Here is a 24,499-nt window from a genome sequence, read left to right as displayed (position 1 = left end):
TAGCAGATAGATCTGATGTCCTTCCACCCTTTCTGGTGGGAGAAGGCACCTGGCCCTCCCAGTTTTTGCCCTCTGGCCTTCACCACATACACTGCACACCACTGTGACCCGGAAGGCTACAGCAACCCCCCAGCGTGGGCTGCTCCTTGCAACTCACACCCACACCAGTGGGTTTTGCCTGGCAGAACCCTGAGGTGCCCTGGTTTGGGTGCCGTCTTCCCCTCAAAGCCACAAACAACAGTTCCCTCCAGTTTCTGAAATCCACAGGGACCACTGGGACAGGGAAAAGGACCAGGCTTCCAGTCTTTGATGGAAAGCTTTGACATCACCTTTCTCTCCACTATCACAGCCAGTAAGTCACCAGGTCTGGGGAGGGTGGGGTAGGGTGGGGGGTGGTCTCCTGCCATTCAGCTATAAGACAGTAAGAGGCCCTCAGACTGGCTCTCACTGCCCCAGCATTTCCTGGCCACTTGACTCCAGGCATCTGGTTCATCTGGTTGCAGAATGAGATCAGCAAAGCATCAACATGATTGTGCTCTGCTGCTTTAGATCTCGTAATGGCCTGCCCTCAGGAAAAACTCAGACTTCCTCACCTGCATGGAGCTGATATGGATCGCTGATATGGATCGAGGCCGGCAAGTGTCTTTAGGATTACGTTCCTTCCCAAGCTCTGGGTGGATCATCAGCTTGGCGCTCATGGGCTCCAGAGGGCAGCTGGTTACTATGGAACACTGAGGATGCAGGAGCCTCCATGTGACAGTGAGCACCACAGAGATAAAATGTATACTCCATGGTCACAGATCACAGGGAGCTGGCTGGTGTGTGTGAGCAGACGTGTTGCAGGGCTGCAAAGGGCAGAATGAGGACCCAGGAGGGGATGTCACAGGGAGGGCCTTTCCAACAAGCAGAGTTGACCAATGACGCCCTGGGCAGAGGGGGCTTTAACTGTCATGTTTGATTTGCTAAAGTAAGTAAATGCTAGGCCCTCTTACAGCTGGGTACGTACTTGTTATTTTATTCTAAATATGATCTGTAAGTTGGAAATTATTCTTCATAAAATAATTTTAAACCAACAATTGCCTTGTTCATCCACTCACTGGCTTCGTGGGCATCCCCAGGGGCAGAGGGCAGTGCCCAGAAGACCCGGGTGGGGACAGGAGGTACCTGGAGAGCCCCTGCCCTGCAGAGCCACCTGTCTGCTAAGGCAGCAAGGACCCCATCACCAAGGGGCCTCAAGAAGATGTTCCACAGCCAACCATGGGGATGTTTCAACAGAAAGGAGATTCACCCAGCACGTGGGGAGCTGGACTAGCTGCCATTGCATTTTCCAACATCTAGGTTGGAAAGTACATAGGTTTACAGGTACACAGAGACTCTGAAGAGACAGCAGGTAGGGGCAGATGGCCTTAAAAACAACTCAAGTTCATGAGCTTCCCGCAGGCAGGACCAGCCGCCTGGACCTTGCTAGTTATCAACAGTCTTCCACAAACACCGCCTGGCTGCACAGATAGGGTAAGGGCGTCCTTTAGCACACTCATCCCTCTCCTTCCCCTGATTAACTGCAGCCCCCCAGATGGACATACCTTAGAGTTCAGCAACTTAGCTTCTGCCGCATTCTGCCAAGCACTCCATATACATATGAACTTCATCCTCACAACCTACCACAATTGTCCCCATTTTACGGATAAGATAATGGAAGCACAGAACAAGGGTGAACTTGTCCAGGGTCTCACACATTCAGAAAGTGAACCGGGTCTATGTTTAAAAGCTCCATGCTTAATTACAGAGGAGGGTCACCCTCTGTGCTCGGCAGGTAGGCAGCCGGTGTAAGACGGTGTATTATGGGCTGGGCGGACATCAATCTGGGAATTGGAGCCCACTTTTGGACACTGCCATAGTCATTGACATGGTTGCTACATTTCCTTTTCCTGGTGATTCATTCTCATTATGTTTGTAAATTTGAGGAACACTGTAGTGGTGCTTAGATTTTGGGGTACTTTCTGCTGCTCATCTTGGAAACAATGACTATCAGGTCTGGCATGGGTGGTGGAGACCACTTAATTCAATGTCCACCTTTTAGAGGTGGGGAACTGGGGGCCAGGGAGTGGTGGGACACCAAGTCTTGCACTCAGGTCTCCTGGCTCCCCATCTAGCGCCTTTCTTAACACAAACACTGATCATTCATCCCTCACCAGAGAAATGTGGTGGGTGGCTCCACTGTGCACACAGCTATGAGACCCATCAGAGAGAAGCGATTGGGCTTTTCATTCTGTTGGCCGGGGCACCTGGGATGCCCACTGAGAGCCAGGAGTGACTGACAGACAGGCAAAAGGTCTTGGCAGGGTGGCAAGAAAGTATTTTTTTTTTACCTAAAGCACTGAACAGAGCAGCCACACTCACACAAATCCCAGGGCAGAAGCATCCTGGAGAGTCAGAAGGCTCACCCACTCACCCACTCATACACCCTTAATTTGTTAGGCTGAATGACGCCCAGATAACTGGCTGTGCTTGGACCATAAGATCCCACGACTTACTCACTCCATCCCTCTGCCATGGCCCAAGCCACCTCTTCCCCAGGGAAGCACAACCCCTTCTACCAACTGGGCTCCCTACTCCTGGGCCCTGACTTTGTCTAGTCTCTATGCCAGAGAAGTTCTTTGTTGTTTGTGTGTGTTTTAAGTAATTCTGTAGTTCAGCATAACAATAATCCTTTAAAAACCTAAGCCAGATGGTATCACTCCTCTGCCCCAAATAGACTGCAGCATCTAGCTCCCAAGAAGACTCCAAGTCCTTCCTTGGATTAAAAGGGCCTAGGAGACTGAGATGTCTCACCCCACCCACCCTCTTGCTCCAGACATGCTGGCCTCCTTATTGTCCTGGGACAGGCGGGGAAGGTTCTTCCTAAGGACCTCTGCACTTCCTTAAGTTCCCTCTTGCCCTCCCCGGATTTCTCACATCTTTGTAAATCACTTCACTGGCTTGCCCAATCCTCCTCCGCGCTTCCCCCTGGGGCATTTATTTACTTCTTGGCCTGTTTAGTGTCTGTTTCCCTTCCTGGAATGTTAGCTCTGTGAGGAGAGGAACTTTTGTCTTGCTGTAGAGTACCCAGGGCCCAGAACAGTGTTGAGCAAGATGCACAAATGCTCCACAAATACCCGAAATTAAATGAGAAAAAGCTCTTCCCCAAAGATTCTAGAGTGCACTCCCCGGGCCAGTGACTGCAGGGCAGGGCCCAGGAGGCATGCACAGAGCTTGGGGCTCCTTCAAGGAGTACAGTGGGAGTACCAGGGGGCATTAAGGGGCAGTGACTTGATCTCTGTGTTTTCTAAAGATCATTCTTTTAAGGATTTGTTTGAGAGGCACTATTTTGTATAAGAATAATTCAGAGCAGACCCTTAAAAAGAAAAGGAAAAATGTGACTGGCAGAGCCAGGAAGAGAGAATGGAGGAGCCTCCCCTCCCGAGCGGACTTTGTTCTAACCATTCAACCTGATGCTTGCTCAGAACACAGAACTTGGCTTGCTTACTAGGTCCCCAAAAGCAAAGCCCCATAGCTTATTTGTGGCTCTTATATGCAGGGAGGGCTGAAAGGCTCTGGGGGGTGGGGGTGGGGGCAGGCTGCGGGGCTTTTCAGGAAAGCCACAGGAGATCTCACAGAGCCCCCTTTACACCTGGCTCCAGTGGCTCGGCAGCGGCTGGACGCACATTTAGGGATTATAGAAAGGGCGCAAATGGAAGGCAGGGAGCCCCTGGCTTATCCTGTTCCTTTTATAGGCAGCCCTCACGCAGAGGGGGCAGCCCTGCAGCCAAGTCCAGAAGCACTTTCAGTGCACCGCAAATAAGGGGGCTGGGGCATCACGTGGGTCCTAATTCCCTGCCCCACTGAACACTGCTTCCCACTTTCTAGGCTGGAAAAGTGGCCACAGAGGTGATGGAAATGCTCCAAATCCCAAGTGCTTTCTTGCTGTACTATAAGGCATGTTCAAAGGCTTCTGAAACAGGCAAAACAATTATAGCCAATAAAGGAGAGGAAGGCAGGGGTACAGGGGGCAGGTCAGAGGCCAGAGGGCTGGGGGAAGGGGGGCACCAGAGCCCGAGGACACAGACTGTGGGCCTGTGTTTCAGACAGTGGGGTGTTTGGGGGTATGAGGCCCTGCCTCTTGGGGAACAGATCCCAGTGGGCTTCCTTAGGAAAGACTCCTTTGAAGCAGGATGTGGGAGGACATGCAAGGACTCCTAGTTCCCCTGATTGATCACCAATGGGCATGAAGTGCCAGGGAATAATGTGGCACTTCATGTGCATGGTTAAGGTCCACACACCGTGCCCCCTGGGTCTGCTCTGGATCATCTATCTGGGGAGCCTCAGACCCCAGGGGCTGTGAGTAGCCACCTGCCCTGCTGCCTTGCCCACCCCACCTATTCCTGCCACCCTGGCCAAATCTGCACTTCCTGGAGAAATACCGGCTCCCAGGTCTCCAGGTGAATGATGTGCTCACACAGATGCCCCCTGCACAGGGAGAGTCCCATAAAACAAAGCAGTCACAGAGGCTCTCCCCACAGCACCCCGGGTCCAGCCCAACCCTAGGGGCCAAGACTACCTCTCACACTAGGGATTATTAGAGACCCCGTGAGAATCAATATCCATGACTTCAGACTTTGGCACTGCCCTCACCCGGAGCAGGTGAGCTCTTCCAGGTGAGCTAGAAAGGCAAGGTCAAGGCATACCGCAAGGGCCCAGCTGGTGGAGACTGGATGACCTCACCACAGGGCTGTTGGGGAGCTGGCCCTCCACTACCTCCTCCAGGAAGACAATGGCTGGTGGCCCTGGCCTCTGCATGTCCAATTCCTAGGAGGCAGCCGGACTGCAAGCGGGAGGGAAGAAGGGAAAAAGACACACAGCAGGTGCAGGAGGGTGGGAGGAGCAGGATTCCAGGCCCTCCCAGCAAGCCAGCTTCTCCACTGGCTCCCGCTGGCAGGAGGTTTTAAAAGGGCCAGAGGAAGCTAGCTGACCAGGAACATTCTTGGCAACCAGGAAGATCCCATTCTGGGCCTCTGGGGGGAAAGTCCCCTGAAAGGGAAACATGTTGTTCTGCACTTCTGCTGCCCTAGGCAGAGTTCTCCTGTGTGAAAACCAGGCTGCGGCCTCAGGCCTGGGGCCCCCGCAGACCTTAGCCACTAAAGGTTTATGCAACACCTACCCCTTAACTATACCCTTCCTGAATCCTGGCAATCAGCCCAGGGAGGTGAACACAAAATCACTGGCAGGAGGAGAGGAAGAAGCTGAAAGGAAAGGCTGAATGAGCAGGCATCAGAATACACAAGGACAGTAACAAAACATTGACTCCAAGTCTGAGAGAAGTTCCCTGTTCAGAGGACAGGCCGCAGACAAACCAGGATGACCTGTTTGCACAGATGGTAACGCTTCCTCCACGCTGATGTAACAGGGCCCAGACGCTCCCTGCAAAACAGCTGGCTGCTTTGCATGCAGCCTCTGAAATGACCCTGCGGGGAATCCAAGGTTTCCGTTCGCTGGAGCACAGCGTGCAGCAGCATCCTGGCGGTGCTGGGTAAATAGAAACAGTTTCCATATGCCACCATAAAGCTGCACCAGGGAGGAAAGGGAGAGAATGGGCAGGAGGGGAAGGCTTCTGTGATCCAACTCCCCACTCGGCAAGGGCAAGGGCAGGGTCTTCATGGGCTGAGTAAGCCACTGAGACCTTTGGGACCTAGGGCAAGAAGTTGCTTTGGAGAAAGGCCTATGAGCTCCTAGATGGGAAAGAACGCCAGGCCATGAGTGCTTCTGGGCAGGTATAAATGGAGGACTTTACTCTCATTCAATCCTCCCTCCTTCTGCTTCTCCTTCTCTTACAGGTGCACAACCTCACCCCTTCTCAAACACACCTACCCTGCATATCCTCTTCAAGATGCAACCTGGCCCTGGATACCCAGGGTCACTCCCTACCATGCCCCTCCCTCCCTGTCCCCCTTCCCCGGTTCACTCTCTGCATCCCCAGAGCCTCAGTTTCTCTACCCATTAACTGGGACTGGGGCCAACTGTGCTCTGAGCGTCACAGAAACAAATGTGAATACCCACAAAGCACCCGGAGCCCTCTGGAAAACCAGTGCCCACCAGAATGACAACGAGCAATCGCCCAACCGTTCGCCAGTTGTCGCTGAGAGCCCCACTCCATGGGAAAAAACTCAAAGAGAAGAGGCAAATAAACCAGAGTGACACTGATGAGTTTTCTGGGCACTGCTTCTGCGCTGGCTGACTCTTCAAAGGCCCCCAGATAAAAATCGGGCAAAAGACACGCTGCCGAAAGAAAGCAGAGTGCACATTTCCTTCTGCTCAGGCCCTCTCGTTCTGACGACTGGATGCAAGATGGCAGGGGACATAGACTCCTGTTATCCATGCATGCTAATAAAGACTGCAAACATGGACAGAGCCCCGGGGCAGATATATTGACCTCTAGAAAGGCAGGAACTGACACAGAGCCAAGCTAGTTTGAATCACTGGCCTGGAGCCTGAAACCCGTCCTGCCAAAGGCTCAGGCCAGAGGAGGAAAAGAAAAACAAAAGGCTCAACTAGGCCAGTGCTATGGGTCAAGCATTGTTCTAGAAGGAGGAGCCCCGATCTGGAAGTGGCCAGGATAACGCCCTGTGCCACCTTCAACTTTGTTTCCGGCCAGCTGACAGGGACCTGAGTGGCCAAATCTCCAGATTCTCTGTAGATACAGGAGTTCAGTCACTGAAGGGCCCTGAACTGGCAGGAAAATGGCTAGAAGGTTGGGAGCAGGGGCTGTACGCAGAGGCTCTTGGGAGGGACTGGGGAAATGAGTGCCTCTCGGTAATTTAGGGTAGTGACTACTGCTCCAAGTACACATCTCCAACTGGCTACGCAGCATGCTCACATCCTGAGGTTGTGAACATGACCTTTCTTTTTTCTTTTTTTTAAGATTTATATTTATTCATGACAGACACACAGAGAGAGAGAGAGAGAGAGAGAGAGAATGAGAGAGAGGCAGAGACACAGGCAGAGGGAGAAGCAGGCTCCATTGAACATGACCTTGATAGCAACTCTGCAAGGTTCTTAAGTTATGCAGGAATCTGGGAGAGAACAGGGTGGGTGAAATTTTAAAAGGCTGGCCTTCTTGATACAAATACGGTTTAATTTAGAGACATTTATTCAGCATCTACTGTAGCCCAGGCATTGTGCCACATATTGGATTTGAAAAAGTCAAACCAGGTACTTTGTCTTCATGGGGCTCACAATCAGGAGGCAAGAGAAAGAATGTGATTATGGTGTATTAAAGTCATTTCTTAGTTATAACAGCCTAGAAAAGGATGTGACAACTACCCTCCATGGAGGCCAGTAGGCAAAGGCAGGGAAATTCGGGGGTGATGTCTGGGCCAGTTCTGAAGAATGAAGGATGAAGAGGGATCACAAGGTGGATGGGGGTGTGATGAGAGGGACCTTCCAGAAACAAGGAAGGTCATGCATAAAGCTCCGGAAAGCAAACAGCAGGGCATGTCTGGGAAACTGTAGAGGGTTCGGTGATCCTGAAGCTGACAAAGGCGGAGACAAGGCAGGAGCAGCAGACCAGCTGTCAGCCACATCAAGGAGACAGGGCCAGAGCCACTGGGTTTCAAAAGGAACCAACCCAACTGGGTGTGCCAATTGGAAATACACGGCAAGGTGGTTGATCTTGGTGAATATCGTAACCGCATCTACAAACACTGCACAGCAAAATTGCTAGTTAGTTTTCCCAGGGGAGCACGGTGAGCTCACTGGTGTAGGGCAGGTACCTCTCGGGGAGCCACCGAGCTCACTTCCGCTGTCTCAGCCTCCTCACCGCGTGGTCTGGCCGCTACAGCACACCCCAGCACCATCCCTTCTGCCCAGGCGGAGAGAAAACAAGTGGTTGCCAGATGCCCGCAGGTTAATTTCTTGGTGAGGCAAGAGGAGATTTCTCCTTCCTTCATCTGCGTATTTCAAGACTCGGCTTGCAATTCTACTTCATGCCTCTGTGTCACGGGGTTTACTGAGACAAAGGGCTTTCACTAGTACTGATCACTCATCACAAAGTATTTACTGAACACCTACCATGTGCAAAGTGCTTCGGGTGCCTTGAAAAGACACTTATATGTCCATGCACACGTCAAACCCCCCCTCCCCGCTTCTTTCTCTCTCTCTCTCTCTCTCTCTCTCTCTCACACACACACACACACACACACACACACACTCTCACACAGGCTGCAAGCTCTACTCTGTTTACCCAATGAGGAGTGCAGCACCTGTGTGAACATCTGTCCCGCATTCACTTGGAAGCATCAGAAATGCTAATTGTGAACCACACAAGGACCAGGAAGGGAGCTGTGGAAGAGCACACCGGGATAAGGCATTTTCACTGCACCCGGCGCTCCCAGAGCTTCTGCAAGAGGTCAGCAGACAAGCGACTCCTCAGAGGACGAGTCTGGCTATGAGATTCATTTGCCACAATGCCACTTGATGTGTCAGTCGATGGTCCTGCCAGCATAGACCAGAGGTCCGCACCGGCCCCTGCATGGAAGCACAAGGGAGGCTGGCTGGACCTGGCTTTCACAGACACTGGCCACGCCCCCTGCACCTAGACCTTCCGAGGCCACTTAGCAGCTCTGCTCAGAAGAGCCAGGACAAGGGGTGAGGTGGCCGGAGGCACAGGCCCTTTGGGGGAAGTCTCAGTGGTTGGAAGCTGACATTGTGCAGAGAGCTTGAGGGCTGAAGCATGCCCCTTCTCTGGAGACCTGAGCTTGTCTGGCTCTTGCTGCTCCCAGAGGAGCCAATGGGGGCCTGAGAGCCTACGCGGTCAATGGCCTGGCATTGCCTTCAGCCTTCTCTTCGCCTCCTTTTTCCTCAGTGTACCTTCCTGTTGAGTGGGGAAGGCAGCCCCAAAGAGGCATCACAATGGTAAGCAAGAAGCCAATCTAACGAGTGGGGCGAGACACAGAGCTGCTTGAATTCAACTATTCCTGGAGCATGCCCAAGAGAGCAGTCAAGGGAGTAAACGTCATTCTTACATTCACCATCTGAGAAAATTCAAAAAACTGGCTAACATTCCTTAAAGGAAGTCAGGAAATTTAATAAGAGAAAGAGCACGTTCAAGCTCTCAATCCAGAGTCCTCAAATTCCCTACTCGAAGCTCAGGAAGGGGCTACATCGCCACTTTGTTGAAAATAAAACCTTGGGCACCTGGGTGGCTCAGGGGTTGAACTGCCTTTGGCTCAGGTCATGATCCCGGGGTCCTGGGATCGAGTCCTGCATTGGGCTCCCCGCAGGGAGCCTGCTTCTCCCTCTGCCTGTGTCTCTGCCTCTCTCATGAATAAATACTGTCTTTAAAAAAAGAGAGAGAAAATGAAAACAAAACCCTGATGCTTTATTATTACCTACTGTTTCCACTTACTGAGTTGGTCCTAGGAGATATTATATGGAATCTCCCATTTGATCTTTGTGTCAACCCTGAACGGGAGTATTCTTAGCCCCATTTTACAGATAACAAAGCTGAAGCTCAGCTCTTCACCTGAGGTTGCACAGCTACCAGCCAGTGATGCTGATATTTCAACCCCATCCTCTGCTGTAGACTGAGAGTCTCTGAAGAAACGGCAGAATGTCGTAGAATACCAGCAGATATCACCCACCTAGCGCACGCACATTTCTAACAACCTGAGAATTCTCCCAAGCCACCCCTGCCTCCAGACTTGTGAGTCTATGCACCCTGGGCCAGCGTCTGATCTCCACACCCAAAACAGCACGAAACAACCTGGAACCACAGCACACAGCCAAGTGGCCTGGAGGCTGAGTGGGCTCCGGTACTGAATAAATCTGAGCCCTGTCGAGGCAACCAGACTGGCCCCGGGGTGCACCGTTAAAAACTGCAATTGCAGACAAGACCAGCCAGCCAAGTGTGAACAGCCAAGCCCGCAAGAAGAGGACACCCTCGGGAGTCACAGAAAGGAGACATCACGCTCGTCGACGACCACCCACAAGTGAGAGCCAACACATCCGGCAGCTTGGAGGTGCTCCAAGCCATTAGCCAGCACTGAGCACCACCGCTCTGCCCGAGCTGATTTTCAGCAAGAGCTAAAGGAATAAAAAAAAAAAATAAAATAAAAAAATATCCAATCTAACAAAAAGAGAGATTATAGCAAGAGGAAAAAGGCAGCTTACAAATGGCCGGGAGGTGGAGTGAGGGGGGTTGGAAGGTGAGAGCCAAGCACCCAAGGCAGCCATGGCAATTATGGGACACACGTGGGATCCCAGAGAAGTATGAAGTGCTAGAACAATCCAAAAAGTTAGCTCTTCCCAAGGGCAGCAGGGGCCGGGCCCTGCCTAGACTATTTCTGACCCATCACATGTGTATGAGTCTCCCTGTCACCCCAGATGGCTCCAGGAGCTGGCTATGCTATGACCCACAGAGTCACTTGGGGCCTTGGATGTTCTGTGAATCTGGTGAGTCACTCTCAGATATGTTACTTCGCATCTGTTTATGAAGTGCTCAGGGTATGAAGAGAAAAGACACGGTCTCCGCCTTTGCAAATACTTGTACTATCAGAAAGAGGCACATTTGTGCCCCACATCAACATCCAAAACAACAGCACCCACCCAGACATTACACTGAGTGGTGCACTCTGCCTTTCTCCCCGGTCCTTCCTCCCCGCTTCAATGGGCATCACAGGGACACTCAAAAGAAATCCACAAACAGGTTAAACCCTGACTGAAGGAACTTGGTTTATAAAACCCAACTCAACACTGGATGAACCAAGGGGGTATTAATCACACTATGAAGATGCTTTGCCAAACCCAGCCCCCTTACCCATATTTTAACTTATCTATTTCACCAAAATTCCATTTTCTTACAATCTTTGGGAATCCATCATGGCACAACGCAAACCTCAATTCAGTACATAGGACATTAATCAAATCTATCCCACGCAGGTGCTAGAGAGGGACCGGGCTTCTGTGCACAGAGAGCAAAGAAGGAGGTACAGACAGCGTGGAGAATGGGAGGGTGTGGACGGGCAGCCACTACCCTAACTGGTTAGGGAGGCTTGGGGAAGGCTGGCTGGCAGAACAGGACAAAGGTTTTCAGCTGGAGAAAGTTGGAGTAGGGATAGATCAGAAGCAAGAGACAGTAGCCTACGTGGACATTGGGTACTGAAAAGTGGTTTAAATGAGAAAACAAATGAGATTATATGAGCAGTGCCATGTTTTAAGACTCCTGGTTATTGGTTCTGAGTTCTGGGGTGGAGTAAGAGAAGGGAGGCCAGTTAGCCAGGAGTGTAACTGAGAAGAAATTTCTCATGGCCTGGAAAGCGCTGGGACCCCTGCCAGGGGCTGAGAGCCAGGCAGGGAAGGTGGGTCAGTGTACTTGGTTTCCAAGGGCTTCATCTTTCACTTGATCCGAGAACTTGGCCTAACCTTCACCATGTGAGCGGGTGGAAGTTTATGGTTTCCTTGTCTACACTCCGAGGTTAGTGAAACTTTCAAGGCTACTAGAGCCTGGGCAGGGAAGCAGTCCTGCAGGGCCAGGGCTGAGAGCAGAGGCAGCAGGGGTCTGGGACTGGGCTCACAACCCATCTGTCTGTCCGGGCGCCCTCACGCCCCACCCTGTGCCAGCACAAGGCAGCCCACTATTGGTGACAGAATGAAAGAGCTCTACTCCGCTTCATTCTCCACACCTCAGATTGCACATCTGCAAAATGGGGATGTATGCCATGACTGCACAAGGACTATTAGGGTAGAGCAGCTAGAAACATTCTTGCCTACATTCTTTCCCTCCCCACTTTGGAGTGTCACAGTGCTTTGTTGCCTCTAACAATAGAGCAACAAGACTGGCTCCTGGCTCAGAGGGGAGGAAGACAGACTTTAAGGTAACATATAGGACACTGATTTGCAGCTACTGGAGTCACTGTTGGGCCCGGGAGCAGGGGTGGTACCCAGAGCACTCCAGGAAGATATGTGCAAGTGTCATTCATAAACTGGCTGACACCACCGTGCCTTCAACTAGGAGATTCCCCAGACATAACTGAGCCTTTCATGGAAATACAGAGCCCCTAAATCATGCCTTCGAAAACATAAATAAAAATAAAAAGACACTCTGGTTGCAAAATTATGCTCTGTGCTTGCTTTTAGAGCTAACATATAAAGGGAGAAAAAAACATATAAGTATTTTTTAAATTTGCAATCCAAATACCCTGTCGTATTCCAACCTATCACCTCCTCAGTGCACGAAGGGTGGTTATGAAGACAGAATCCAAACCTCCTTCCCCCGGAGGGGAAATGTGACACATGTGGGAGGGGAAATGTGACACATGCGGGCTTTATCGTGGAGAAGGACAGACAGAGCTAGATCTAGCTTCCCGGCTGAGCCGACTGAGGACTTCCTGATCCGCCCTTGATTACAAGGGATTGTTGGGGGGGGGGGCGGGGGCAGGGGGGGGGGGAGGGTTGTGTCAGTGTACTGGAACAAAGCAGAAACTTATCTGCCAGATACAGTCAGAAGCCTTGCTTTTGTAAATCAGGAGAGCAGGTTCTCTCTGATGCTAAGGGCTTGGAGGTGGCAGGACTAGGGAAGGCATGGCGGGCCAGGGCACAGCAGAGTATGCTCATCCCAACCTCATTCTTCTTTCTCTACCTCCTTTCCCCTTGTCGGATGCAGCTCCAGATGTGTCTAGGAGGCATTCAGCTACGCTCCAGGCCAGGGGAGCCCGTGCGAGGACTCCTCTGTTCTGTATTGTCCAGATGTTTCCTGAGTGCCTAGCATGAGGCAGGCACAGTGCTGGGCTCCAAGGCTGTGCATCTGACCTGGCCCTGGGTAAAACCAGAGCCTGGTCAGAAAAGAGAGAAAAACACCACACCTGGCTCCTGCCACTAATAGAACATCCTAGGAGTGTCCTGTCCGCCCACCTCCCCTCTCCCATCTCCAGAGGGAAAAGTAATTCATATTCAGGGCTCACTCACCTTAGGGTTTCTAAGGAAGAGTATCTGGCAGCTGGAGAAGGCAGCCAGAGTTGGCAAGAGGTCAGAGGGGAGATGCTTTCTCATCACGTCACTTTCTGGTCCAAACGGACATAGTAGCTCCCACGTCCTACTCGACCAAGTTCACACCCCTGCTATTGGCATTCTAGACTCTCCATAAAATAGGTCTGCCGGCTCTGACCCTAATCATAATGGCTCACATCCACCAAGGGCTCCACTTGGCATAAGCCAGGCACTGTGCGATGGTCTGAGGTATGCCACCTTGTTTAACCCATGGGAGTAAATGGCAGAGTAGATTCAAGTTCAGCAGGTTTGACCTGAGAGCACTTGCTCTTCACCACAGCCCACACCCAATGCGCCCCTGGTGCCCTGGCCTCTGGCTTGCACGGGGTAGCTCACACCTCTGTCTCTCTGCCCGTGCCACTGCCCCTGCTCATCTCCCCAGCACCCCCAATGCCCACCTGTCCCTAAATTCCACCTGGCCACAGGCCCGTCTACTACCCCTTAGTCGAGCCCTCACCATCATTTGCTCCCTTGACTCCTGCCACAGTGTCACCTGCTGCAGTGCCATATGTGTCAGTGCCGTGCCACCAGAATGTACTTCAAAGGCAACAAACTCAAATGCCTACAGGCCCCAGGCAGGTAACAAACATGGGGAGCTGGAGTCTGTAAGACCACAGGTGCTAGTACTCATCCTGTGACCAACCATAAGGCCTGCTTGATTATGGCGCTTCTGAAAACACTGCTGAGGCTGAAGAAAACAGGTCCCACCATGTCCCTGTGCCTGCCACTACGTTACCCAGTCTCCACACTCAACTCCAACCACTCTTTTCAGGGCGGCCTGCATGAATTCTCGGACACTCCCTGGAAACATGACCATGTCACTCCCCAGCTGAAAGCGCCCTCTCAGGCTTCTCTATCACGCAGGATGAGGTCCCAGCTCCTTGGCCTGGCCCTGAAGGTGTAGGAGGACAGAACCTCCAAGATCAGGAGCCAATCTCTCCTCCCCACTCTCCAACCTAAGCACCAGCCTTCATACCCACCCATTCTGACACTGCCAGGCCTCTGCCTGCCTGTTCCCTTCCTCTGGGATGGTCTTTTACGCCCTGCACATCTCCTTAAAGACTCCACACACTCAGACACAGTCTCTCTAGAGCTTCTCCAGACACTACTCCAGCCCTGAATCAGGGAGACTGACTCCTCCTGCCCCATATCCCTACCTCCCCTGCCTTCCTTATTCTCCTGTCCTCCAAATCCCTCCCACAGTTGCAACACATGCCACAAAAGGAACACGTTACATCCTCAATTTTCTTGCGGCCACCCAGACCATGGGTCCTTCCACGAGCCATAACTACACCTAAAAACCTCCATGGCAGTTATTCTAAGTTCTTCAGAAATATGCGTCTGGGGTTGCCTAAGTGGCTCAGTGGTTGAGCATCTGCCTTCAGCTCAGGTCATGATCCCAGGGTCCTAGGACCAAATCCCGCATCAGGCTCCCCACAGGCAGCCTGCTTCTCCCTCTGCCTAGGTCTCTTGCCTCTCTCTCTCTGTGTCTCTCAATAAATAAATAAAATCTTAGAAAAAAAAAAAGAAAAAGAAATATGTGCCTGCCAGCTGGAAAGCTCTACTAGTTTTTCAGTTGACAAGAAGGCAGTGATTATTAACATAAGAAGAATTAGGAGATAAACACTAGCTATTAAGCTTTTTTTTTTCTAACACCTGCCTTGAAAACCCTACCTTCAAAGTAAAAGCCAAAAAGAAAAGAAAAAAAAAAAAAAAAAGTTCCAGCCAGCTTGGATTAAATAACTGAGAACAGAGAGGAAAGTCTTAAAGTTGGGCAGAATGTAGATGAGAAGAATGGAAAATGGACCCTTTGGCAGAGAGTCACATGAACCACAACCCAGAGGGAGGAAAGACTAAACAGAAAAGGAAGACGAAGGGGTTTGTGGGAGAAGTGCCCGCCTGTTCTGTCCTCTCATCCTTATGTGCCTGGCACTCCTACCCCCTAGCTCTGGCCTCCATTCCACAGATGGATGAAATCTGGTCTTTCTCTAGGCCAATCATGTGGAAGGAGAGAGAAAAATCTCCGGGCTGATTCCAATTCCCACTGAATGCCACCCAAAGGTCAAGAATATCTCATGGGCCACGGTTCCTTGGTCACTTGTATACTGTTTCCTTATTTTGAAGTAGTTTGTTCGGAACAGAAAGCCAAGGCTTAATTTGGTGTGCTCTAGCTTGGAGGGCATAAAGCAGCAGCCCACTGACCAGACTTTATTTGGTTGGCCATGTTTAAGAAACCAGAATTGGTTACCAATATTTAAAAATCAGAAAACTTCCGATTAAAAGTGTAGGTTTTAACTTCTCTTGATACAGTGGAAAATCTGGTAACAACCAGCCTGTGATCCTACACAGCAGTGAGTGCCAGAGTGAAGGTCCCACCCTTTACGCGGTACACACTTCCCAGCATGCCCTAGGCCGGCCAGGCCCTGGTCCTACGCTACAAGGTCAATTCAGCTGAACCAGATCCTGGTTTTACAACTCAATAAATCCCTCCCACAAAGAACAAACAAGGCAAGAGGCCCCCAGTGCCAAAGGCAGCCCAAACACCAATGCCCTAACTCAGTTACCCAATCTAAGGACATCTTCCAGGGAGGCCCTGATGTGGGGTCACCTGCCCTGGGAACTACTGACCTTAGGGGGCCTTCCTCAGGACCCCAGCCAGCATTCTGAGCCTTACTCTGTACTCCAAAGTTGGTGCTCCTCTGTCCTTCCTTTCTATTTCCCAATCTTGATTCTATACGTTCTCATTTTTAGCCCAACCACCGTGATGTAAAATTGAGTCCAATGCCTGGGTGGAGGAAGAACCAGAGAAGGGTATATGCATTGAGGAGAAAGCCAGAGTTTTCTACTGGGGGGGAATCGTGGGTGTCCTTTGTGGTCAGCTTTTTCACTTGCCCACATTTTCTGCTTCCTCTGTGATGATCCAATACAGTTTGTAAAATGACACCCCATTGGCTTGGCTATTTTTATGCGATGAAAAGGAGCTCCGGTATGGAATTCCAATTTAGCATAACATGCCTTGTAGGAAATAAAAGTTTAAAAAAAATAATAAGATAAAGAGAGAAACAGACTTCCTCGTAGAAAAGAAAATTCGGTCTAAAATTCTCCCTCTTCCACAGAATTTTCCTCCCAGCATGTGGCACATCAGTTAAGAGCCTGAGTCCGGAGTCAGGAGACATGAGTTCGATGCTGTGGCACTTCCTGGCTATGTGACCCGGGGTGAGTGTCAGCCACCCAGAGCATCAGTTTCCTCATCTGTCAGACAAGGATCCTGAGAGTGCCGGCCACACACACCACACACACCCACACACACACCACACACACACACACACACCTGGAGCACTCAACAGAGAGCCAGCCCTAGCAAAATGCTTCTGGACACTGCCTGGCACATGGTAGAGGCTTAAATACTTGAGGAGTTAAAGAGTTTAGAAAAGTCCAAATCAGGGAATTTGCCCCATGAAAGGGATAAGAATGGAGAGCTGCCCCATGTGCTCCCTGAACGCCAAGGTGGGATGAAGGCAATCTGGGGATCGATCTCCATCTTGATGCTTCCTCCTCTCAAGAGCCTGGGTTTCCTTCCTGGGCCACCATTCGAGGCAGCCTCAGGGAGGGCGCCGCAATCAGAAGCCCCCAGAGACGCACTGCTGTGAGCCGTCAGAGCCCTCCTATGTTCCCTCCCTGACTTGGAGACTGAGAAACTGACTGCTCTGGAGCAAGCATGAACTGAGCCCCCCCGGCCCAAGGCAATGGGTAAAGAGCAGTGAGGTCGGCACTCCAGCCTGCACCCAGCTGCCACTACTGCCATTTCGACATGGCAGCTTTCTGCATGCAGAGGGGAGAGATGGCATTTCATGGCAGGGGGCCCAAGGCAACAGACAGGATCTCCCATGAAGACTCTGAGGGCTGAGGAAGTGAAAAGCTTTAGGTCTGGGTTATGAGGCTGGAACCCAGCATGCCGGGTGCTTGCTCATTTTAATTGGTGCCTTCGCCAGCCTGGTGACACCCAGCATTCTGCCTTGGTGAGGCCCTAAGAAAGCCAGAGGAATGATGCTGCAGAGCCAAATGCCCAGGCTCCCTGGGAGGCTGTGAAAATCTAATTGCTGTTTGGTCTCCAGCTGCCACGCTGTCTCTGCTTCCTGGCTTGCTGGTAGCCACCCACTGTGCCAGGAGAGAGGCAAACAGGATTCAGATCTTGGCCTGGGTTCAGGACCCCTGCTTGTGTACCATCATGTTCTAAAGAAGAATTCCCAGTCTCCGGCCATGACAATAATGCCTATGACTGCCGAGAACTTCTCACAGGGAGCACTCACATGATCTCACTGAAGCCCAACAATTCTCCTGGGAGATGCTAACATGACCCCACTCTAGGAGTGGGGCCGAGGTTTACAGAGGTGAAGATCCCTACGCAGCTAGGACTGGAAGCCTGGAGCTTGACTCTGGAGCCCACATGATGAACCAGCCTACCACTTGGGGTATCACAAGTAGCAAAAGCTATAGGAGTCCCTTGGGCTTCATCCTTTGGCAAGTACACTGGGCAGGAACCGTAGGCACAGATTTCTGTGATGAAGAGCTTGCCTTGGGGTTGATCATCCTCAGGCAGACAGCACCCACTGCTCTTTCCCAGCTCATCCTGGATGTACCTGCCCCAAGGCCAACAACTCTGGACCACCTTAACTGAGCCTGATGCCAACTGCCTCTGGCTTCATGAAGATCCTGGAAAAGGAGCCAGGGTGCCACATGTTGGCCTCCTGTAAGGGGGCAGTGGCCCTCAATATTGCTACATACCACAGAGTTAGGTAACTCTTGATGGCATTCAAGGCATCAGGGTGAGGAGGGGACTCTTCTGCTCTGTTACTTTAGGCCTTATCCCTGCATGGCTTGTCATCTGGAAACCATGGACCACCAGCACCAAAGTAGCCCGTGAGACTAAGTGTCTCGGCCACTCCCCTTGACCCCAATCCTTTTTATACCCAGAAAAAGCATAGTATGCAGGCCCATTTTGGCCACTGTTGGGTCAAAAGGCAATGAGAAGGCAAAAGGTGTGACCAGAATTCCCTTGGGAAATCCTATGTATTGCCCCCAGCATTCAGACGCTATGGTCTAGTAGGTGGTCTAGATCACTGCCTGATCGGTACACAATGCAAACTGTGAGCTTTTCTGCAACCACACTGTCAAATGCCAGCCCTATTGCCCGTTTTCAAGGTTATTCTAATTTCCAGGCTTTAAATACCTCTGCCTCTACCTGCCTCCTTTATCAACCTGACATCTTCTGCCTATGAGTCATACATTAGCATTTAGGCAGCCGCTCTTATAGCCCAGAGACACTGGAGTCTTGGATAAAATCCATTCTTACCCCACAATGAGGAAAAAAAAAAACAATCCCAACCCTCCAGTCTCCAGCAGGGATAACACCCAGCATAGGCCATTCCTGGCACAGGGTCAAAGGTCGTAGGCAGCACAGTCGGCTTGGCTTTTGCATACTTACATCTGAGGAGAGGGCAGGAGAGTTGTAGGCTGAACTGCGTGCCCCTAAAATTCCTATCCTGAAGTTCTAACCCCCAGGATCTCAGAATGTGGCTGTATTTGGAAACAGAGCTTTTATTTTTATTTTTATTTATTTATTTATTTTTTTGGAAACAGAGCTTTTAAAGGGGTAATTAAGGTAAAATGAAGTCATAGGGCTGAACCCTCATCCAATCTGCCTGGTGTCCTTGTAAGAATGCATTAGGACACAGACACACACACTAAGGGACAAACATGTGAGGACATAGTCGGAAGGCGGCTGGCTGCCTGCAGGTAAAGGAGGGAGGCCTCAGAAAAAAAAAAAAAAAACTAACCCTGCTGACACCTTGATCCTGGACTTCCAGCCTCCAGGACTGTGAGAAAATGAACTTTGGGTGCTAAAGCCCCCCACCCTGTGCTATCATGGCAGCTAAAGCAGACTAAAACAAAGGAGAACATAGGTACAGAGCCAGCAGAAGGCTCAGTGACAGCTGCTGGGCTGGGCGGAGGCCCAGGCTCGACCAAGGCTCATGCCCTTAGAAAGCTGGTTTGGTTCTCAGTGGCTCATGCCCACGCAACCCTTCAACTCTGCTGAAGGTCTCTGTCTGAACTCTGCGAACTCTTAAATACCACAAGGGTTTATATCAACCACATGCTGGAGGTGCCGGGGGCAGCCTCTAGGATAATCAGCTGTCCTCTGAGCAATGAGACTCTAAGCACTGGTTAGAAGAAGAGGCAGGGGGCAATCCTGCCCACCTCTGACCAGGGGCCCCTGAGAGTCACTCCTAGGAGCTAGCTACAAGATTCCAGAAACCCAACTAGGTTTATTTCCACCAGGATTTGGTGAGTACCTATATGCTGCAGGCACGGAGCTGGGTGATACCAAGATGAATGAACTCAGGGCCCAGTAGGTAATCAGATGGTTAAGCAAGTCATTATTACGCAGTAAGCTACTTGTAATAGTCGAAGTCTCATCTAGATACCGAAGCAGAAAAGGGCAGTGAGTAATCAGCTGTGTCAGGGAGGGGAGGTTCAGTGAAGCCTTCAAAGAGATGGGATTATCAACAGGATTTCCGAGACAGACCTGGAAATAAGGAACAACAGCAAACAAGAGGCCGGGAAAGGCATTCCAGACAGAGTCGCCAGCAAAGCAGAGAGGTTTAAGGATGCACGGGGGTTTCACAGCACTAGAAGCAGTGTGACACTGGCTGAGGCAGGAAATGGGATCATTCTGGCAAGAAGGCGCCAGAGCACACATGGCCTTGTACACTGCCTAAAGAGCTTGGCCTGCATCCTGTAGGGGACAGGCAGGTCCTGGAGAGCTGCAAGCTGGGGAGAGTACCAGGTCCGATTTGTGTTTTACACAGGCTGCTCAGACAGCAGGGCCGGTGGACCTTGGGAGGAACGTCAATGCCAAAATCCAAGCATGAAATAACAAAGGCCAACCCTGTCTTCAGGCAGGCCCGATCATTTTGTCAATGAGCCTTGGTGAATGACACCCATGAATTCCTGGAGGTTTGAGCAAAAGACCTAGTAAGAGGGTGAGGGGAGAAACAAAGCAGTTTCCCTGGACCTTGAGGGTTTTATATTTTGTTACTTTAATTTTTTTTTTATTTTGTTATTTTTAAACAGCCAAAGAAGCCACCAACTTCACACTAAGATAAGAATAACCTCACTAACGGCCCATCCAAGGTTGGTTTTATTGTCTACTTGGCCTACTTCCCACTCAAGCTCCGTCATCGGTGATTCAAAACCTGATCCTGACACAGAACTAGGTTGCTCTTCCCACTTTGATCTGCCAGAGAGCCAGACACCCCCTCAGCCATCAGCTCTGATACTGCACAAGGGCTTAAAAGTGGCACCCATGACAATGATCAGGACTCCAATTTAGAATCTTGAGCCCGACTATTTCTGGAACGACCCACACCCTTAGTATGTCAACCGCCTACCCTTGGAGTCCATTCCCTTGTTGGCCATGGACCTGACCACTCCCCTCAGTAGGGAGTATCCTACTTTGAAGCTGAGACTGGGCAGGGAGCAGTGGGGGCGGTGGCCTGGGAGGCTCAGTCTGTTGAGCATCCAACTCATAACATAAGACGTTAAAAAAAAAATGAAGCTGAGACTAGGTCACATTCATTTATGCCACTTTCTTCAAAGCACCTTACACAGTGATGTAGAGACAGATATCAGAGGGGCATTATTGCTTATTAGCTGTGTGACCTTGAACAAGTTACTTAACCTCTTTGAGGGTCTGTTTCTTCCTCTGTAAATATGGAAAATAACAATAATTTTATCTTGAGGTTATATGATAAGATTAAAATACATAAATGCTAAGGGCCAATACTTGTATTTATTAAGGGCTTATGATGGAACAAGGAGAAGCAGGAGAGGAAAAAGGGAGGAGGAGGGGAATCCAACGGTCCTGGGTTCAAATCTATGCCCACCCAACTGGCTTGGCTGTGTGACCTTGGACATGTCATTTCACCTCTCTGACTCATGGTTTCCTCTTCTGTCACATAGGGATAATATTGCCTACCCTACAAAAGGATCTTAGTTAAGATAAACAGATAAGAAAGCGCCTAACACTAGGCTTGCCAGCTCTAGGGCATTTCAGAAGTAAGCCTGAAATCAGAGCCTCTGATTTCTCAGCCCTGAATGGTGCTTAGGGAAGAATCTACCCTTCCTGAATTCCCCAGCTCTACCACTCAGAGTGGGCTGAGCATGCTGAAGTAAGGAGAGCCAGTTTATAGGAAGCCAGGCCTCCCACCGCACTCCTGTCCACAGGGACACTGCTGTCCTTCATCACTTTCAAAGGGAGGCTACTGAGCAACCTGCTCTGCAGGGAGAACTCAACTCTGTTCTCTGTGGACAAAGGAGACGGGAGAGCCAGGCTCATCTTTCCCTGAACCCGAGCATCTTCACTTGTGAACCAGAAGGCAGCAGTACCCCCTCCAGCCTGGCTCAGGAGCATGGCCAGCAGATGGAACAAGCACTTGGTGAGGAGATCCTAAAGCGCTAGTCCCTGACATCTTAGGACCCTCCACAGAACGAGAGTTATTTTAAGCTCTCTTAACCCAAGGCCTGAGCATATGAGGGAAATGGCTCCAGGACAAGGACCAGAAAGCTTTGTGAGGTCTCTTATTCTGCCAGAAACACAATTAAAATGTAAAAAAATTTAAAGCTCACCTCTCCTGGGCTCACTTTGTGCTAGGCTCTGGTTTTAAAAGGAAGACAAAGCAAAACCCCAAACCCTCAGATCAATGGATCACAACAAATGCAGGCCCCCTCTCACCCTGTCCTGGGCAGTGCAGGGACTGAGCTCCAGCGTGGAGAAGCAATCATCTTTGCTTTCCTGCCAACGGTTTCAGGTTGGACAGAGGAGGCTAGTGTTGAAATCTGTTTCTTTTTTTAACAAGGAATGGGGCAGGGAAACTAGCCAAAGTGCAGATTTGCCTGAGGTCCCCACCAAGCATCCACAAACAAAGCCAGCAGACCTCAAATCCAAGGGACATAATGCACTGAGGGAGCCGAGAGCCCTGGGAGGGCAGGCTACTCATTCCCTGGAAGCATCCCTAAGCTGGGGATGCAAGATCAGGACCCCACAGTCTCCCAGTAGTTTCTGTGTCAGAACTAAGGGGTCACGGGATCCCTGGGTGGCGCAGCGGTTTGGTGCCTGCCTTTGGCCCAGGGTGCGATCCTGGAGACCCGGGATCGAATCCCATGTCGGGCTCCCGGTGCATGGAGCCTGCTTCTCCCTCTGCCTGTGTCTCTGCCTCTCTCTCTCCCTCTCTCTGTGACTATCATGAATAAATAAAAATTAAAAAAAAAAAAAAAAAAAAGAACTAAGGGGTCAAATGCAGAGTCGGGCATTAGCATACATGCATCTACTATGAGACCACCAAGCCCACAACTCACCCATGAAACAGAAAAGCTGTGCCCCCTCCCCAGTCTTACTTCTGCTAGGCAGCTCCTCTTGGCCCAGGCTGTTGGAGGGAGCTAGTGGGGCACTGCCACCCTCGTCCAAGGTCAGGATGAGGGGAACGTCGTCATCTAAACTCACAGCCATGCTCTCCTCGACAGTAGCCCTCAGGATGCGATGTCCAGAGCTTTAAATAGTCTCTGCTTTGAGCTCCCTTTCAAAGCCACTGGCCCAGAGGTGCTTCTCAGAAACTCCTCCATCAGAAGCATCTTCTAGGGTTTGGGGAATAAAAAGAGAAAAACAATTATCAAAACACAACCACTACTGACGAAAATGTTCTGGAATTAGACAGTGGCAATGGTTGCATAACCATGCAAATGTACTAAAAACTACTGAATTGTACCCTTTAAAATGGTGGATTCCTTATGGTATGTGAATTATATCTCAATAAAAAGTATTACACTAATAGCATTAAAATATGGAGAGGGGGCTCTGTAAGAACAAATACTGGAAATTTAAACATAATTATGGCTGGAGATTGAGGTTATGGCTTATACGTTCCACCTCTATCCCTCTTTACCCTGGTTTATGTGTTTTGTGAAGATTTTTTGTGTGTGTATGAAGATTTTAAAGACTTAAAAAAAAACAATCATTAAAATAATAGTAGTTCGGGATCCCTGGGTGGCGCAGCGGTTTGGCGCCTGCCTTTGGCCCAGGGCGTGATCCTGAGACCCGGGATCGAATCCCACATCGGGCTCCTGGTGCATGGAGCCTGCTTCTCCCTCTGCCTGTGTCTCTGCCTCTCTCTCTCTCTCTCTCTCTCTATCATAAATAAATAAAAATTTAAAAAAAATAAATTACAGAAAACCGGGTAAGTTTTTTTTAAAAAAATAATAATAATAGTAGTTCTTACTCAGTGAACACTTACTATGTAAGGGGCTCTTCTAGCAAATTTTAAGTAAAGCTGATTGAAACTTCGTAAGTAGGATTATTAACTCCCCTCCTACAGAGTAGGAGATTCTAGGCTCTGAGAGATTAAGTAACTTGCCCAAGAACCGACAACTGGAAAGCCAAACTTTGAACTTCATTGTCTGGCTCCAGACCTGTTATCCTATCCACTATACTACATTTTCTCTAAGACCCATCCTGGGTATTTACAGAGCATCTAGCTTCAACGACGTGCAGCACTGGCATGCCAGGTTACCTACACATGCCCATATCATTCTCATATAGGCACTATTCTCCTAGATTTAGGTGTTTTGGAGGAAGGAGAAGAGTATTTTTTTTAAGTGCTGTCCAGTCACACAACAAAGGCACTCATCCTGGACTCCCAACTTTAAAACACTCAGAACTTGCCTGTTACAGTTCCTATTTATACACATTCCCATTTCCGCTGAGTAGGACCAAAAGCAAAGACTCAGCAGATCTGACAGCAGACCTTTGAACTCGGAAAGAGCAGCAGGTTTCCTTCCTCAAACTGAGGCCTTCTGGGCTCAATCAAATCGGCCTCCAAATTCACCCACTAAATGGCAACCTGGCAATTTGCTTCTTTTTGCACATCACCAGAGGAACCCCGGGCAAGTTCCTTTCCATCAGTATCTTCTTAAAACTAGGCAGCGAAAGTGAGCACCACTCTGTCTGCTAAGCCGCAAAAGTGAGCACCATTCTGTTTGCTAAGCCTGTAGCTCTCTGCCCAGCCAACTTCCTGTAAGACTTTTCAAGTTCCCCCAGGTCTGGAGATTAATTTTCCTTTGCAATCTCAATAGCGGGGAGACAAAAGAGGAAATCCCGAATGAGACGCTACCATCCGGCTGTCTTAAGAATTAAATGTTTTATTTGCTCTCTTTTCCGTTTAACTTCTTACCACAGATATTTTCAAACATACTCAAAAATAGAATATGTAAATGAACTTCCTTGTAGCCTTCACTCCACTTTGACAATGAACATCTTGTCATCCTCTCCTGTGTTTTTTTTATAGGCGAGAGAATCTATCCACCTTCT

At 50.1% G+C, this 24,499-nt stretch overlaps 1 protein-coding gene across 4 annotated transcripts in view; it reads right to left on the bottom strand.

Moving 5' to 3' along the window:
• Positions 1–24,499, bottom strand: part of TPCN1 (two pore segment channel 1) — a 63,375-nt gene that overhangs the window by 37,169 nt on the left and 1,707 nt on the right. For 2 of the 4 annotated variants that reach the window (XM_026018904.2, XM_072722884.1), the window contains exon 2: positions 22,534–22,770. In XM_026018904.2, the coding sequence (XP_025874689.1) occupies positions 22,534–22,645 (112 nt within the window). In that variant the 5' untranslated portion in view covers positions 22,646–22,770. Of the gene's footprint in view, positions 1–4,724; positions 4,897–22,533; positions 22,771–24,499 lie in introns of those variants that run through there. The other 2 variants (XM_072722883.1, XM_072722885.1) reach the window with 2 other exon arrangements.

Source organism: Vulpes vulpes, chromosome 10 (genome assembly GCF_048418805.1).
Source record: "Vulpes vulpes isolate BD-2025 chromosome 10, VulVul3, whole genome shotgun sequence".
Lineage (NCBI taxonomy): Eukaryota > Metazoa > Chordata > Mammalia > Carnivora > Canidae > Vulpes > Vulpes vulpes.
This window is presented reverse-complemented; position numbering and strand designations above follow the sequence as displayed.